General features: G+C 49.5%; 2 protein-coding genes across 2 annotated transcripts; one reads left to right on the top strand and one right to left on the bottom strand.

Annotated features, from left to right (window-relative positions):
- The first annotated feature begins 4,101 nt into the window (after positions 1-4,101).
- Positions 4,102-7,674, top strand: ONS95_014277 (uncharacterized protein). Its single transcript, XM_058507934.1, has 2 exons — positions 4,102-4,837; positions 5,266-7,674. The coding sequence occupies exon 2, from the start codon at positions 5,562-5,564 to the stop codon at positions 7,014-7,016; it is 1,455 nt and encodes a 484-aa protein (XP_058357105.1). The 5' UTR covers positions 4,102-4,837; positions 5,266-5,561; the 3' UTR covers positions 7,017-7,674.
- A 203-nt stretch (positions 7,675-7,877) lies between these two features.
- Positions 7,878-15,289, bottom strand: SLM5 (asparaginyl-tRNA synthetase; the record flags this gene model as incomplete). The annotated part of the gene is made up of 6 exons (XM_058507933.1): positions 7,878-9,871; positions 9,922-10,911; positions 10,975-11,904; positions 12,057-14,795; positions 14,854-14,974; positions 15,030-15,289. 3 exons carry the CDS (start codon positions 15,287-15,289, stop codon positions 13,653-13,655), a joined length of 1,524 nt encoding a protein of 507 aa, XP_058357104.1. The 3' UTR covers positions 7,878-9,871; positions 9,922-10,911; positions 10,975-11,904; positions 12,057-13,652.
- Positions 15,290-16,201: the final 912 nt, after the last annotated feature.

The following is a 16,201-nucleotide window of genomic DNA, read 5'->3' as shown; positions in this document are numbered from 1 at the left end:
CGCGACGGCCTTGGAATGAGTGGCTTGAGCTTGAGCTGAGTTGAGGGTGTTTGAGAAGGAATACCTACTCTATCCGTAGATAGTTTGGTTTGGGATGGAAACTATCGGTTCGGAAAAACCAAAATCTTTCTCTAACAGATAGTAAAGAATCTCGACGAGTTTCTTACCGGCTTCCGGAGGTTCTTCCTGGTTGTAACCTTAAATAGGGACGGAGGGGAGGCACGCGATCTGCACCACTGCCTTCTATCTCAAACTTGTACCAAAGAAAAGGCCCAAAGTATTGGGTCTCCCAATCTGATGCATTGAGATCATGAGGTGAGAATAAGGTATGTGTGCATTCAGATCAATTAATCTCTGAAATTGGACCATGCGATACGAAGAGGCTTAATATCATTGATTGTTTGATCTTGAGTTAAGCCATTAGAGACATAGGGAGGGAGGTGTTTGGGTTGTGTGGATGGATAGATGGATAAAAGCCGACTAGGTTTGGGACCTGGCGATGTGATATGATATGATGTCTCAATAGAGAAACAAGCTATTAAATTAATAAACTCCCTGTGTATCAGCACCAGCACAAGCATAAGAGCTGCGGCGCTTGCCGTGCCTGTTTCTTCATCCATTCAGGCGGGAAGTTTCAAGGTGCTCAGATAAAGTATGGCATTTAATGAGGCTCAAGAAAAATCCGAGAGGGATGACTCCACTAAACGTACGACGACACCTCTCCCATATGTCCACGCAACAACAATAACCTCCTCTTCGACATCCTCCTCGCATTTTGTGTTTTAAACTTTACTCGGCTGGCTCATTTACTGTATTATTCCAATTCCCACCGAACCGAGAGGCCCACATTCCGAATCTATCTGCCCAACTACCTGCGTAGGTACACCTCAGCTCAGTCCCACATCGGCAGGAGTTGCCAGCTATTTTCTTTTCTGTCTTGCTTTCGCATTTACCTTTTTTAACTTTTTGACTTTTAGACTTTTTGGAAACTCTCGCTCTACCCATCCACATCCACCCAAACCCATCAGCCCAACCCAGCAACCCAGCAACCCAGCAACCCAGCAACCCAGCTAGCCTTAAAACCGAAAAGAGGGAGGGTAAGTAGATCGGATCGAACCGGTTTTGCTTCTGGAAGTGGAAGTGGAAGATCGGTCTTGCTGGATCTACTGTATGGAGTGGCAGGCGGGAATAGGTAGTTAGTTCCTCATTCAGCCAGCGTACTGCTTTGCTTGCTTACTTGGGCTGTATTCATGCATCCATTCATTCAGTCAGTCAGTCATTTCTGTATCCCCCTTTCTCATTCGTTCCTTTGCGCCTATCTAACTCCCTCTCTCTCTGTTCTTCCCATCTATCTATCTATCTATCTATCTATCTATCCTCGGCCAAATCAAAATCAAAAATCAAATCACAGTATCGACTTTCGGAATCCAAAACAACCCGAAACTTCCGACCGAGACTCTCCGTAGGTTGCTTAACGAAATACTCCGTGATACAGTAGTACAGATAGACCGACCGACAGACGGACGGGCAAACTTAGAGTTGACGCTACCGTGCAGCGAAATCGGGTTCGGAGAATATATGTGACTCTACTGTACTTGTGTATGCTTGCTTGCTGGCTTCCTTGCTAGCTGGCTACTCGGGACGTACCGGCGGTAGGTAGTTAGGTAGTATTTACGTACAGGGGAATGAAATCTTGGTCGGATCGGAGATGAGGGGATGAGGATGAGGCTTGAGTAGTGAGGAGGCTCGGAATGGAATAATAAATGGGATAGGATATGGGTAGGTAAGTTATGTGAGGGAGGTGATGTGTATGGAGGTATATGGGACGAGACGAGACGTGCGTAATGTTTGTTTTAAGCTTCTATTCGGGAGGTGGACGGGTGGGACCGGGATGGGGATGGGGGCTTGTTTTGGGTCGGGTTGGATTGCGAGTGAGTAGTGAAGTTAAGTGTGGAGTTGCAACGGCGTTTTGGTGGAGAGGGACTCGTCAGTGTTGACGTTGGTGGTTGTGCTCTGTTGTGGAGTAGAAGGTTGTGCGGTATATGAAGCTAGATGGAGGGTTCTGAGGAGCGGAGGGTTTGGAGGAGACGGCTACGGTATGAAGTCTTGAGGTTGATATTGATTTTGATTTTGAGCTACTTGGGTTGCCTCAGGATGTGTTGTCTACGACCACCTCGGAGCGGAACAAGCATATCGGAGTTCGAAGGCCGGCATTTGATTGATATTTCGTCTAGTAAGTTTACTTGGATAGCGTTATTGAGTCTTAATCCATTTCTTCTAGACCTCGCTAGAACTGAGTTTACGTCAGGGTTGAAAAGTTTTGGGATAAATTGCTAGGTTTATGCTTCACTTTCTAGAAGTATAAGCATTCTGGGGATCCCCTTGTCCGGCAATACCCTTTCACGGTAGGCTGTGCTCGAAAGTTTGTGAGATGATACTTTCCAAGAATATGGTTTATGTTTAAGCATTCATGAAATTTGAGATTATGCGGTGTTGAGAATTCAATTCGTGGATGAACTGAGTATGTTCGCCGCCTGGCTAGGGAAGCTTTCGGATGATAGAATTTTCAGGTCTTTGAAGAACCTTTGAACTTGGGTGATTGGTTTCAATACTGTAGAGTAGAGAATTAGCGTAGTATGAAGACTGAAACTTGAGTATAATCTTCAGCTGTGATTTCTGAAGCTAAAAATGAACAGAAGCTGGTGAGGCTCGTTCTCGTAATTTTTGCGAAGGTTAGTGATGATGTGATGAAATAAGCTCACGGAGCGATCGTCCCAAAGTCGCCTATCTTGTCATTTCTGACATATGTGCTCCCTCGAGACTCGTAAGGAAGAAGACGGAGGGGATTACGAATGACTGCTGAATGGACCCTTTAGGTGGGTTTCCAGCACTCTCCGGCATGGTTGAGCTTGTCTCCGCCAAAGAGGTCGGCAAGACGGATGATTCCCGGTGGAGGAACAAACAATTGAATGACAGACTGACTGACGAGTCGCCTCCGGCTCGTCTCATCTCTCCAATATATTCGTGTCACCTCATCATCTTCACGAAACGAGCTTAATTGGAAGAAGCCTCATCAACATCGTTCCTCTGGCATTTGAATGGCCAGTCGGAATCGGCATATGAGCGGTAACCCATTTGAACGCGAGCGCGAAAGCCTATCTTGCCATGGCTGGCGCAGATGATACGTACAGCCGCTTGGCTAGGAGAACAATGCCACAGCCAAGACTCGCTCATTTGCTTGTCTCGATTCTTGTCAGTGTCTTCCAAGACTCTTGGGCAGCGCGCATGGAATATACCCAGGAATGAATGATCTCAGAGAATTGTGAGAGCAGAGAGAGGTCCAAAGACCGAAGACTGTGGGCACTACTCAGCAGCGGAGGAAATCTGCCCATTTGTCAACTGTCAAGTCTCTTGCGTTGTTGGGAAGTTTAGACCAAGGCATACCGATGCAATGTGATGCCATGGTCTGTAACATGTAGCATGTACCTTTGTATAGTACGGCCTACATAGACGCAGCTCTCTGCTCTCGTCAGATTTGAATGCTCTGCCTCACTGGAATTGGCCTCGGAAGCGACCCAGACAAACAAAGGTAACAAGGCATTCTTCAGCAAATCTAAATCCAACTCCAACTCCAACTCCAACTCCAACCCAAGCAATAATCCCAATTGTTCCCAACATCTTCAAGTCACAAACACTTGCAGCAGCTCGGTACCGTATTTAGGATTTTTCTGTTCTGGCATGCACATAATGATCCCTATCCGTTGCCAGGATGCAGTGCCCTGCCCTGGCCTGCCCTGGCCTGCCCTGGCTGATGCCATGCTGCTGCTGCTGCTGCTGCTGCTGCTCCACTACTACAGTACCAATAAGTGACAGCTTGCTCGATGGCCCACCAGAAATATAGTACCCCTTCGAGCCTAGAGAGATTTGATCTCACAGTAGCGTCTCTAGCGGCCCCAAGGCCCCCTCACACCACACCACACCACACCACCACACCCTTGCACCCATGCCCAGAACCCCGGCACCCTTGCCAAGCAAAACCTAATCTAAGATAATTTGGGCCAATGCCAATCCAATCCGCCAACTTTGAGTGTGAGGGACTACTAGTACTGGACTGCTGGACTGCGCGGATGAGAGACAGAGAACGCTCCCTAAACGGCTTTGTCTTTGCTAAGTGGCTAGCGCAGTTGCACAGGACTTGATATACCGCAGACATCCGCCCGTTTGTACGTCTCTGGAGAAGAGAAGGAAAGGCACTGGACTGGACTGGACTGCACTGGACTGGACTGGAGCATCACTTCACTTCACGACACGACACCGCAACGCATCGCATCGCATCGCATCGCACGGCAAAGCCATTCAGCATTCAGCACTCAGCATCAGCATCAGCATCAGCATCAGCATCAGCATCTAGCACTGCCGCACAGTACGATACAGCTGATTAAGACATTCTTACGAGGACGACAACGGCATTTCAGAGGCAGCACTCGATAGATCAAGTTGTCAAGTTGTCAATCATACAATTGAAGGGACGTCTTATCTGCACGGATACAGGGAAAGACAATTGAGGATACTCGAGACTCGAGACTCGGGACTCGGCGTCACTTTAGGAATTCCAAGGTCCCAACTCCCAAGTCAAAACCCACTCGAACCATTATCAGAGTCCCGTGATCGCCCAAGATCATCGGCCGACAATTGTCCGGACTTCCGCCGATTTCCAATTCACTTCTTCCCAGACGAGCAAGCTCTCCCCACCACACTATCTTCACTCAAGCATTCCTAAATCGACATCTGGGAATAGCTTCATTCTGTCTCCGAATTGTTTATTTTGAGCAACAAGGTACGTTATTTTTACTTCTTTGTCCGCACAGCTTTGCGCACTCGACAGTATTGGACACGGCAGCGCACAAGCTGGTGTTACTTGCGTCATTGTCATTGCGGCTTCCCGCACCACGGCACAATTGCACTCCTGCCCAGAGTTTCCTCCCTCTTCCCCAGCCGCCTTCGAGCGGTCGCATGCATTCATTCTTCTGTCCTCCTCCCTCTACCCGTTCAACCCTCGGATGCATGCGAGTAATTCTATGCAGCTTGTCGCTGTATCAGATTCGCCTGGGCAGAGCCTCCCCCGAAGGGCAGGACTACGCGCAGAACTGCCCAGAAGCTTAGTTTAAGCTTCTGTCACCTTGTGCTTCACCGTGTCTCAAGTCCGCGTCGACTTCCCCATTTTGCGAGAGTGGGACGACCCCGTTGCTAACCTTTCATCTGAAGCGACGAGGATCAATCGCGAAACGTTTCAGCTTCACGATCTTCCACCCCCCAAACAGTACTAAACGGTACTCAGTGACCTGCCACTCAAGCTTCTTCTAACTACCAAGGCCGCGTAGAGCTGCTGGATCTGCACGAGACGTCTAAAGATAGACTCCGAGTTCGACCAAGCAATAAAAGCAGGCAACTCTAGTTCCGAGGCATGTGCTGAAGTATAAGGACACCATTCCTTGAGCTCAACACACCAAGCTACTAGCACATCGAGACTCAATTGAGCGGCACAGACATCTACAGACAAGATGGATACATATTACGGCCACGTACGGTCCCCTGCGGATGCGATCAAGCTATTCGAAGCCTGCCGATTAGGTTTATTACCTCGGGTTCAGAGAAGGTTATCGGAGAAGGAGAGACAGTCTATAAAGTCCGGGTCTGTCTTCGTGTGGGATGAGAGGGAAGCAGGCATGAGAAGATGGACGGATGGAAAGTCATGGAGTGCGAGCAGGGTTTCTGGCAGCTTTTTGACATACAGAGAGATGGAGGGCAAGAGGGGAGGAGGTCAATTCGTTCCACCACCAGTGCGACGATCAAATGGAAAGACTCCAGACAGTGGAAGAGGAAGTGACGAGGATCTTGACATGGATGGCGAGGGACCAGATGGATACAGATACAAGCCAGACGGTCTGATGAAGCAGTCGTTCAGCATTACCACATCCACTGGTCAACATCTACATCTGATCAGCTACTACTCTCGCCCACACCCGGGTGCCCCAGAGCTCCCTATGCCTACAACAGATCCACAACTTCGACACATTGTCCCAGTCAAAGGAATGTACCCCGAGTCAACAGTACACGAGGCACAAGGACCAGCAGTCACAAGAGCACCAATGCAGCACAGCCCGTATATGCCACATCAGCCAATGCACTCACCACATCGAGGCCACCCTCCTCCACCATATGGATACCAACCAGGCTACTCGTGGCCGCCTTCGCCTGCTGCTACTCCACCTTACCCGCATTACCCTGGCCCAATGTACTCTCCTCTTCCACCACCTCCTGGCTCGGCTCATACCTCACCATACCAACATCACAGCCCGCACATGCCCAATGGCCACTTACCAAATGGCATGATGCCTCATCAGCAATCTATCTATGACCGACCACCTCCGCCTCTCTCCGATTCGTCGCTTCCCCCACCACCCCCTCCAGTCTCGTCGAGAGGTATGAGCACTGCAACCGCCGCGAACTTGATGCCTAGTTACGCACCAAACCCAAGTCCACGTGTTGCCCAAGCTAGACTTGTCGCAGAGCAACAGGCACTTGCACAGAGGGCTCTGCAAACACCTTCTCTGCTTGACCCTCGCCTCTCAGGTCCTCCCATCTCCCTACCTCCTGTTCAAATCCCCGAACCCCAAAGAACATCCACACCACCTCAAGCTACCTCTCAGCCACAGTCTACATCACAACCAAGCACGCCCCCTGGGGATCGACCAGCTTCTCCAAAGGACACTCCAAAAGCCAATGGAACTTCTCAAGCTCAAAGCATCCCAAGCATCTCACACTTGGTACATGCTACAGACTCTGTCTCAGTCATTTCAGACAACAAGAGCAACAGCAGCCGCACAGGTAGCAAGAGCCCCAAGGCCACTAATGGTGACAACCAAAGGCCAACAGACATCCCTCACGAGAAGTTGAACATCGTTGGTGAGGACCAGAGAGCTATCCGGGTTTTGGACAAGAAGTTCATGATCTAATTTTGCGAACTTGCGCGAATGGACGATGATCACCATCACGTCCTCAATTTTCAATTGTACAAATACGACTCTTCATACAGCGAGCGCACTTGGTGGCAGGCAGATTTGTTTTCCAAATCATGACAGAACATCTTTGCAGCGGCATTGCAGCCTCCATGCATACAACATACATTCGTTCTTCATCATGGCGTGCGCGCGTGCGTGCGTGCGTTTGCTTTTCATAGCACAGATACATGATACACCACTCCAGCACAGCACGCGTAGCGCAGCATATACAGCATGGATCGATTGAACTCGGGATTCGGGATTGGGGATCTAATGAATTTTTTTATACACATTTCATTGCATTGCGATTGGCGTTTCTAGGAACCGGAACAGGGCAGGGAGGCAAGGGGATCTGACGTTTTTTATATGCCTATATAACTATATGGCGGTGGTTTATGTTTGCTGTTCTTCTATTTACGGGCTGGGAGCGAAGTGAGAGGGACGGGGACGAGAGAAAAAAAGTATATTTGCCTGCGTGGAGTTGGGGTGGGGTGGCTTTTGGGATTGGGATTGGACTCGGGTTTTGGAGGGAATGAGGAGACCAACATCCTAGCTAGATCGATGAATTTTGCTGAGAGAATTAATCGAGAGAAATGACAAGATGAGAACACACATGCATAGCTTTCCCATGCCTCTTCCAAACTTTGTGTCTCAAAAATTGCATTTTTTTTTTGGATCTTCTCACAGTCAATGAGCGTTGAGGAGGTTCTGTTGACAGTGCGAGAGTGGTTTTCGCATTTGATCCTTGATTTAGATGAGATGGTATGCAAGATATGGATGGATTCATTGATTTTCATTGATTTTCCATTTTGTTCATCTCTTTACTGGACTGGACTTGACTTCACTGCTTGACTTGCTTGCTTGACTTGCTTGGTAGATATCTATCTATCTACCTCCACCGCAGTCTCTCTGACCTTTTTTTCCCCCAACTCTTCTATCAAGATGGCTTCATTTCTCGTTACCAAAGCTAGCTCACACCGAGCACCGGACACCGGCTGGGCCCGGCAGGCAGGTAGGCAGGCAGGTAGTGGTACCACTTCCTATCACATCTTATCATTTCCTATCATTTCCTATCACTCCACTCTTCTACCAACTAAAAAATTACGAGGCAAGTAAGAAAGAATCTCTCTCACCTCTCTCACCTGTCTTGGAAGGGAGGAGACGGCAGGCGGGGGCCCACGTGGGGGCGAGAATATCTCCCTATTTGATGCCTGATGCCTGATGCGGCATGTACTGTAATATAATATATCTGAAACGTACGAACGGATGGATGGAGGGAGGGATGGATGGATGGAGGGAGAGGGTTGGATTTGTGTGAGGCAGATTTGTGTTATGTTTCTGTTATGCTTGTGTTATGTGTTATGTGATTGTTTTTGTTTTGTTTTGTTTTGTATGGCTCTATATTGGGAAGTGGTGTTGTGTGATGGGATGGGATCTGTAGTGTTGGACTTGCCGGCGGGGAAGCAGGTGAAGAAAAAAACTAGCGGGAAGGGGGAAGCAGGTGGGTAAGGTTGAATGGTGCAAGTGGGCAAGTGAACAAGTGGAGAAAAAGACTGCAGATCTGATCTGATCTATGAATACGTCCAAACATACTCCCACGCATACAAATGTTTCTACATATACATTTGTTTGATACTGGATACTTGTTTATCAAACAATCAGAGAGACAGACACAAAGACAAACAGATAACCCCCAACCCGACCCGAGCTGATCTGATCTGAGCTGGACCCCAGCTGAGCAGAGGGCTGAAAGGTGAATGATACATTGCATGCGTACATCTCTTGATCTCCGAAGATACAGTGTTAGGACTGTACTGTATGATTACCTGCGCCGCACCCTTGCGCTTATAACAAACTTTCCTTTCTTTTCTCCTTCTCCCCTTCCCCCTCTCCCTGGTTCTTGTTCCTGTTGCTGTTCCTGTAGGTGAGTGAACGAGCGAGCCTACCCCCTCCCTGACTGGTACAAGTACAGATACAGGTACAGCACTACTACTTTACCCGTGAGGTACCTCACAGTCCTACGTTATCTCTATTGTTGGGAATGTTTCACGTTTCATCTTCCACCTTCCCTGTTTCACATTTCACATTCCATGCAAGCAACAAGTAGCTAAGGCTGAAGGCTGAAAATTATACGCTGAAGATTAAGTTGGTGTTTTATATTATGTATAATAAATCCCATCATGGTAGGTAGGTAGCTGTGCCGTGGGACCATTGGTTGGTTGGTAGGATGGGTTGGTAGGATGTAGTCGAGCTGGGCCGGACCGATTGCCACTTCGGAGGTCAGAAATCAAGAGGTGTAGGTAGGTAGCTGGGTAGAGTGGGTGGGTGGGTGGTATATTTCCTCGGGAAAGAGTGGGTGGGGAGAGGTATCTAGGACCTACTTACTTACTTGCTTTGAGTTTTCGTTATGATGTTGTTGAGATGACGAGAAGGAGAAGGAGAAGGAGAAGGAGAAAGTGTGGATTGAAAGATCTCGGGAGTTGTTACTTAGACGAGAACATAGCCAGGAAGTCTGAAAGAGAGCGGAAATAACAGAGGGTCTCGTTGTCATTTATTCATGCAAGTGGATTTTACTTCCTAAGAATGAAGGATTACTTTCGTTGAGTACCAAGCTGCGAAGCCAAAAAAAGTCGAAATCCCTCTCTTCTGCCTTCACACCACCACACTGGGGTGCAGTATGCTTCTTCGGACTCAGGAGAATCTATAAAGTACAAAAAGTAGCTTCAAACTCGCTAGATTACAAGTTGCTGTTCATAAAGACGGCTCACTTCCTGAAAAGAGGGCGAAAGTCAATAATCGAGGATCGTATCCTGATCATTCGTGAGCCCATGAAAACTTTACTGAGCGCTCGCTCGCTTACACTCACTCTCCAACTCAGCTGATGATTGACTGACTATCAGACCACCACCCTCCGATACCCACTCACTCACTGACTCACCACCCAACTTTTTCACCCTCCCCTCCCTAGGAAAGAATGCCTCCCATCAGCCATCACGTATTACAAACAGATAGATCGAAAGATAAACAGGCAGACAGCTGAGCAAAGCTGAATAAAAAATGAAGCGCAAATGAAGTTGGAGATACAAAGATAGATAGACAGGCTGATACAGATGCAGATGTACGCGGCTGCGCCACCTCTGCGCTTGGTTTCAGGTTTACTCTACTGTAATGAGAACTCTCCTCCTACTCTTGTGAAGTCTCAGCCCAGTGTACTCGCAGTACAGAGGTTGTCTCCTTGGGGAAGCAACAAGCAAGCGAGCAGGCAAGAAAGCAAGCAAGCGGACCCGTAGACATTATCCTCCAGCTGCCTGGCTTGTTCAGCCCACCTCCGATGAGTCAAAGTGTTGACAAGGTAAGGGAGGAAAAGCAACAGGGAAGGGAAAGGAGGGGCAGTAACCGCAGGTCCGGCGCGGCTACTTGATGTACGACCCCCTGCCCTGTGTGTAGGTGTGGGTGGGTCGTGTGGCAGCAAAAGGAAAATAACAAAAAATAAAATACATTCAAGATATTCAAATAATGAATAAATGAATATTATTATTCAAAGTGAAGAAAGCGCAGCGGCTGCAACTGGCTGCAGGACCAGGGGGGACGAGACGGGAGTGGCGCCTCGCCTGGCCTCCGCGCGCCTCCGCCTCGACCGACCCGCCAGATAACAGGCTGCTGCATGTGTTTTGGTGTGTACAGTTACATGCTTGTACATGCAGACACTGTAAGGAAGAATATATAGAAAGGGTAGGGGTGCGGGCGGGCGGTTAGGCGCGGGTGTGACACTGCCTGCCTGCCCTGCCTGGCTCCTTGCCCCGCTGAAGAAATGGGAGGGGTTCGAGGTCGGTCGGTGTCTATCTCGAGACTGACAAACGGAACACTCTGTCAGATAGAATGACTGACTGGATGAGGAGGAGAATTGTTGTACCAGACGAGTACCCATTTATTGGTCTCATACAAACCCACCCATCTACCAATGCAACCCAACAAGCTACTCTGGCCGGGCGGCCGGGCCTGGATGATATGTTTTGTAACAGTACCTCGCGATACAATGTGACTAGCGAATGAAACCGCAAGACTAACACTGGGGACTGAAGCCCCGGCCAAAGACCGGAGGTATTCACCCTCTTTTGAGAGCGAAGGTGAAAGCTTGGCCCCCAAGCAAATACCCATCATTCGGTCCGAGCCCTATTCCAAGCGCCTCGTAACGGCAAAGAATAAAGTGTGAACCAAGCGTCAACGCCTTCACGTCAAAAGCGCATTTGCTGGGACGGGAAAAAGCCCCCATGATCCGGGACCTGGAAGATGCCAGTTCATCCTATCCGTTTTCTCACTATCTGCAGCCCTCTTTTCGATCGGTACTGAGAGCTGGAGATACTTGGGATTCGAACTATGGTAGCTGGGGGGAGAAGGGAGGGGGGAGAAGTTTCGGCTTGGGGGCTGGAAAGCGCAGAATGGATGCAAGGGTCGTTTTGTTGGTGATCAGCCCCCAACTCTATCTCGACTTCACTTCACTTCGATCGAGCACCGGAATTTCCCACTCGGTATGCCTTGCAGGTATTGTATAGACAATTGGTGTGAACATGCGGTGATTGAGCGATTTTCTGTTTCAAAATAAGGTCATGGTAGGCAGATTTCGTGAGATACCACGTCCAAGTCTGCTCAGGTGTCCTCTTGCGCCTTGTGGGGTCACTTCCAGTCTCTGGAGATGATGAGATTGTATGGACAAATGTGGTGACGAGGGTCGCATACAGGACTCGGTTGGCAATATGCTCTAGGCTCTCCCACCATGCCATTATTCTAACTGACTCGCGATCACCGCTCCCAACAAGCCATCACCGCAGATCTCAGCCCTATTCTCTTTCACGATCAGCACAAGTCTCATTCGAATCGAGCAAAAGAAAGCAACAATAAAGTTGGAAAAGCACAGGCGCAATAGCTTCCCGATCAAGCAATTTTAATCTATTCATGCCCCTCTACCCTCCCTTGCCGTCCAATGGAACCACTCACCAGATATACCCTGGTGTTAAAATAGGCTCGTACATAGCCGTTCCGTTCCCCGTCCGCCCCGCGCCGCACCGCACCTGCAGCTTACCCTTGTCGTTCCCCTCTCATAATCTGATTGAGAGTTGCACTACTACCACAGCAGAGATCATAATAAGATAGTACCCGCAACAAACGAAACAATTGTCGAATGAGAGCGCACAGAACACGAGATTCCTAGGGGATATCGTGGTATTTCGCTGATCCTAGGATCATTTTGCATCGTTCCTGCAGGTGAGTCGATTTAGGCGCTGCAAACGCAGGCTGTGTATCACAACCAGGCACACACTACAGTCGATCCACTAGGACCCTGTACCTGTACCTCCTTGCTTCTTACTCTGTGCAGAAATCTTGAAATTACGTGCCTTGGAGAAATCATGCAAGAATGATTCCACTGCTCTTGAGAGACGTGTGAGTGCGAATGGTGGAGCGAGAACCTTCAGATGGGTCGATGGGTCCGTATGCACGCATGCATGCGACCCTGTCGTCTCGTCCTGTCCCCCGCGCGTGTCGGCGGCACGGAAAGTTCCATAGCCGCTTGGAAAGGGTTTGAATGGGTGGCTGTAAAAGAATGGGGAGGATAGGAAACCGGATGCATATCATCTGCCGCTGCAGAAAGGCGCAGGTCGATGATGGCCATGAACTGTCTATTCTGTGGGAGGCGTAGCCGCCCAGCAGGTTAATCACTCGAATCCAAAGATCAACCCACGAACTGCCGGTGCATGCCAGATGTGGCAGATGTCCGAGGCGCATCGCATCGCATGGCACCATACTTGCCTCCTTGACTTCCTAATTAGGGATTTGGGTTTGCAGATACGGATTTGAGTTTGCTCTGCTGCAGTATCTCGAAGGAGAAGCGAGCGGCTATGCAAACATTCCAGATTTAAGCATGTTGAGTATTTCAATTGATCCAAACGCTGGCCTTATTACAATATGATACGCGTAGTTGACATACATACCTCTCGAAACAGCAGATACCGGCTGCACCGCAGAGAATGGGGAAGGGAGTAGCCGTTCCGATGCAGGTGAGATTCTGCGCTTGAATTTCAGGGTTTGGAATCGGACAATTTTGGGGTCCGACGATGTTGGTGGCGCTTGCTGCCGAAGTCTGCCCTGGCAGTTCATCCGGATGTTGGGGTTTGTGATATTTGGTCGCCTGTGAGGTCGTCAGTGTTTCATGTGTGTAGCGATAAGGCGCAGTTGTTGGCAAAGTCGAGAATTGGAGGGTTGAGCAGGTTATTCATAGAAAGATAGCTGAAAGAAAATGTGGTAGATTGCACGAATAATGTTGAATGTCTCTAAAAGTTCTTGTGACCGGGCACTTCGGTGTATGACGAGGGTCAAGGGAAGGGCCGAGTTGGAGGCCGGCTTGTCTGTTCCTAGAACCATTAACGGAAAGTTGAGCCTAGGAGCCGTGTTCCCGAGGAGCAACTTGGAGAATGGGACATGTATACGCGTGTGACCGAGTAAAATCCCAGGGAGTAAAATTCGGGGGTCGGGTGCAGGATTTCCGTGCTGATTATGGTATTACAACAGATATACTGTACAGGTGACGATAGGCCCTTAGCAGTCACAGCGTCCTACCCAACGAGGGAACGTCACAACCTCCCTGATATTTGGCACAAGTCCAAGATATCCCAACAATCGGTCAAAGCCCAGACCGAATCCTCCATGAGGTGCACTACCCCATCTTCGTAGATCAACGTACCATTTCAGGTCGCCGAGTTCCTTGTCTGAAAGGTTGGTACCAGGTGGAATCATCTTGTTGGCCTGCATGGATCGGATGAGTGGCTCCAAGCGATATTCACGCATGGAACCACCTGCAATTTCACACGCCTCGGGGACGAGCAAATCGAAACACTCCACGGTTTCGCGACCATCTTCATTGCTGGAGGAAGGCAGCATGTAGAATGGTTTGATGGCCTTTGGGTAGTGGGTGACAAAAACCGGTACCACTGAAGCATCTGTTGATCCCAAAGTGGTCGCAATATAGCGTTCATGTTCGGCTTGGAGGGCGGCGCCCCATTTAGGTTCGTGCTCAAATTTGTGCAGGCTTGAACGAAGAAGCTTGATAGCGTCGGTGTAGGTGATTCGATGGAATTCCTCAGAGCCACCACGCCAGCGTCGCAACAGTTCCTTCTCTCGACTGACTGATTCGTCTGGAGAAGTTCCGCTTCCAAGTAGCTCTATTGCGACCCTAGATCGGCTTTCAAGGCTGTCGGTGACAGCTCTGAAAGTGTCCTGTAGCACATTCATTACATCATTCATATCTTCAGTGAAATTCAATTCTGCCTCCAGCATGTAAAACTCGCTCAGATGCCGTGCAGTTTCGCTTTTCTCGGCTCGGAATGTCGGTGATAGTGTCCAGACGTTACCGACTGATTGTGCCAAAGCCTCTAGATGTAGTTGACTTGAAACGGTTAGATATTTCGGAGACCTGAAAAATGTGCCGTGATCTTCTTTGGTAATCTTCCCCTTGTGTGCACTACCAACATGGAAAACCTCCCCCGCCCCCTCGCAATCTGACGATGTGATTATTGGGGTGTGGGTCTGCGTGAATCCATTCTGATGAAACATTCCAGTCACAGCAGCTATGGCATCTGAACGCAAACGAAGTAAAGTCGAATTTGTCTGGGTTCGTCCTCGCATATGGGGCATCGTCCGAAGATACTCAGGTGTATGCCATTTCTTCTGCAAAGGGAATGTCTGGAAATTGCGTCAGCACTTGGGCTGCGCATATGTCTTAGAATATGGTCCTACGTACGACCGGATCGGCAGTGCCAAATATGTCGACATCTTCTACAACGAGCTCGTGGCTTTGGGCCTTGGTATTCGGTGATGGCCTCCAAGCTCCTGTGAACCGTGCTGCCGTCCCAGTCGTGAGACTATTTAGATGATCAGCGTAAGCCCGTACGATACAATACTGAGCTATTTCCAGACCTCTGTGCTTGTTCTGGCCTCAGCACAGCTTGTAATGACTTCGCCGTCGTTCCATCTCCCACAGAGACAAATGACTTCTGCTTCTGATTCCTGATTGACCTGATGAAGCCATTGATCACCACCTTGCTGGCATCCTGCGGACCGTTGTCTAGAAGTTGCGCAATTGAAGAGCTGTACGGACCAGCTCGTGTATGGGCATGCCGGCATTGGCTCGAGGTCAACTTCAAGGTGCGTATCAGACTCGCTTTTGGCTGGACCATGGCCCTTCGTTCCTTTGCTGCTCGTCCAACTCAGTCGGCAGATTCTTCCAGATATGCAGCCGTGGGGGATCGTCGGACTTTGAATGCTTGAGATCCCGTGGGGTTTGTCTGGGAGGAGGAGGAGTTCGTGAGGAGAGGAGGCGTTAGAATGCGATAGCTGCAGAAGTGGCTGCGGCGATCGCGGTTTGGGCTGCAGTTGGGATGGGTCCGAGTGCTGATGCCGGCGGGAAGTTCTTGTTCTTCTCAAGATCGTGGGAGGGGCATTGGACAGAGACTCGGAGGGGAGGAGAGGGGAGGGGAGCAATTGTCAATAGTACGAGAGAGATGAGGATGTCTGTGATCAGACGGTTCAAAGTTTCCTTTCAAGGTGTGAGGGCGGCAGGGCGGTGCCGTTGAGGAAAGGAAGGGCCCAAGCTCCTGAAGCGAGACGCACCTTTCCGATCCTGTCGATCCTTGCACGCGCCTGTGGGGCTTCAAGACATTGCCAAAGAGAATGGGCAATGGACATAGACATGGACATGGGCATGGAAAGTGAAGATATAACTGCCGGGCTAGTATTGGTGCCCAGCATCAGATGGACAGGTCTCGCAACGACGGAGAATTCTCCGTTTCCAAGTGCAGCCAAAGTTTAAGGTTCGTTAGTGTAAACAAAACAAGTCCGCGTCCTGGGTCGAGGCAGCTAAAGTACCTACCTAGGTAAGCAACGTGCTTGCGAGGCGATCCGACCCGCCACGTGCCAGACCTCTTTCACAGGAAAAACTCGAGCAGCAAAGGCTAGACAATTCAGGACAAGACAAGAGACAAGACAAGACAAGACAACAGACAAGGCAAGAGACAAGACAAGACAAGAACAAGACACACCAGAGCGCTGCACCTCGATTGACTCTCCACCATGGCCCAAGCTCATCTCTA

This window comes from Cadophora gregata (assembly GCF_030347475.1).
Source record: "Cadophora gregata isolate MNR1 chromosome Unknown scaffold_8, whole genome shotgun sequence".
Lineage (NCBI taxonomy): Eukaryota > Fungi > Ascomycota > Leotiomycetes > Helotiales > Ploettnerulaceae > Cadophora > Cadophora gregata.
Note: the sequence above shows the minus strand (reverse complement) of the source record. Positions and strands in the feature narration are given on the sequence as shown.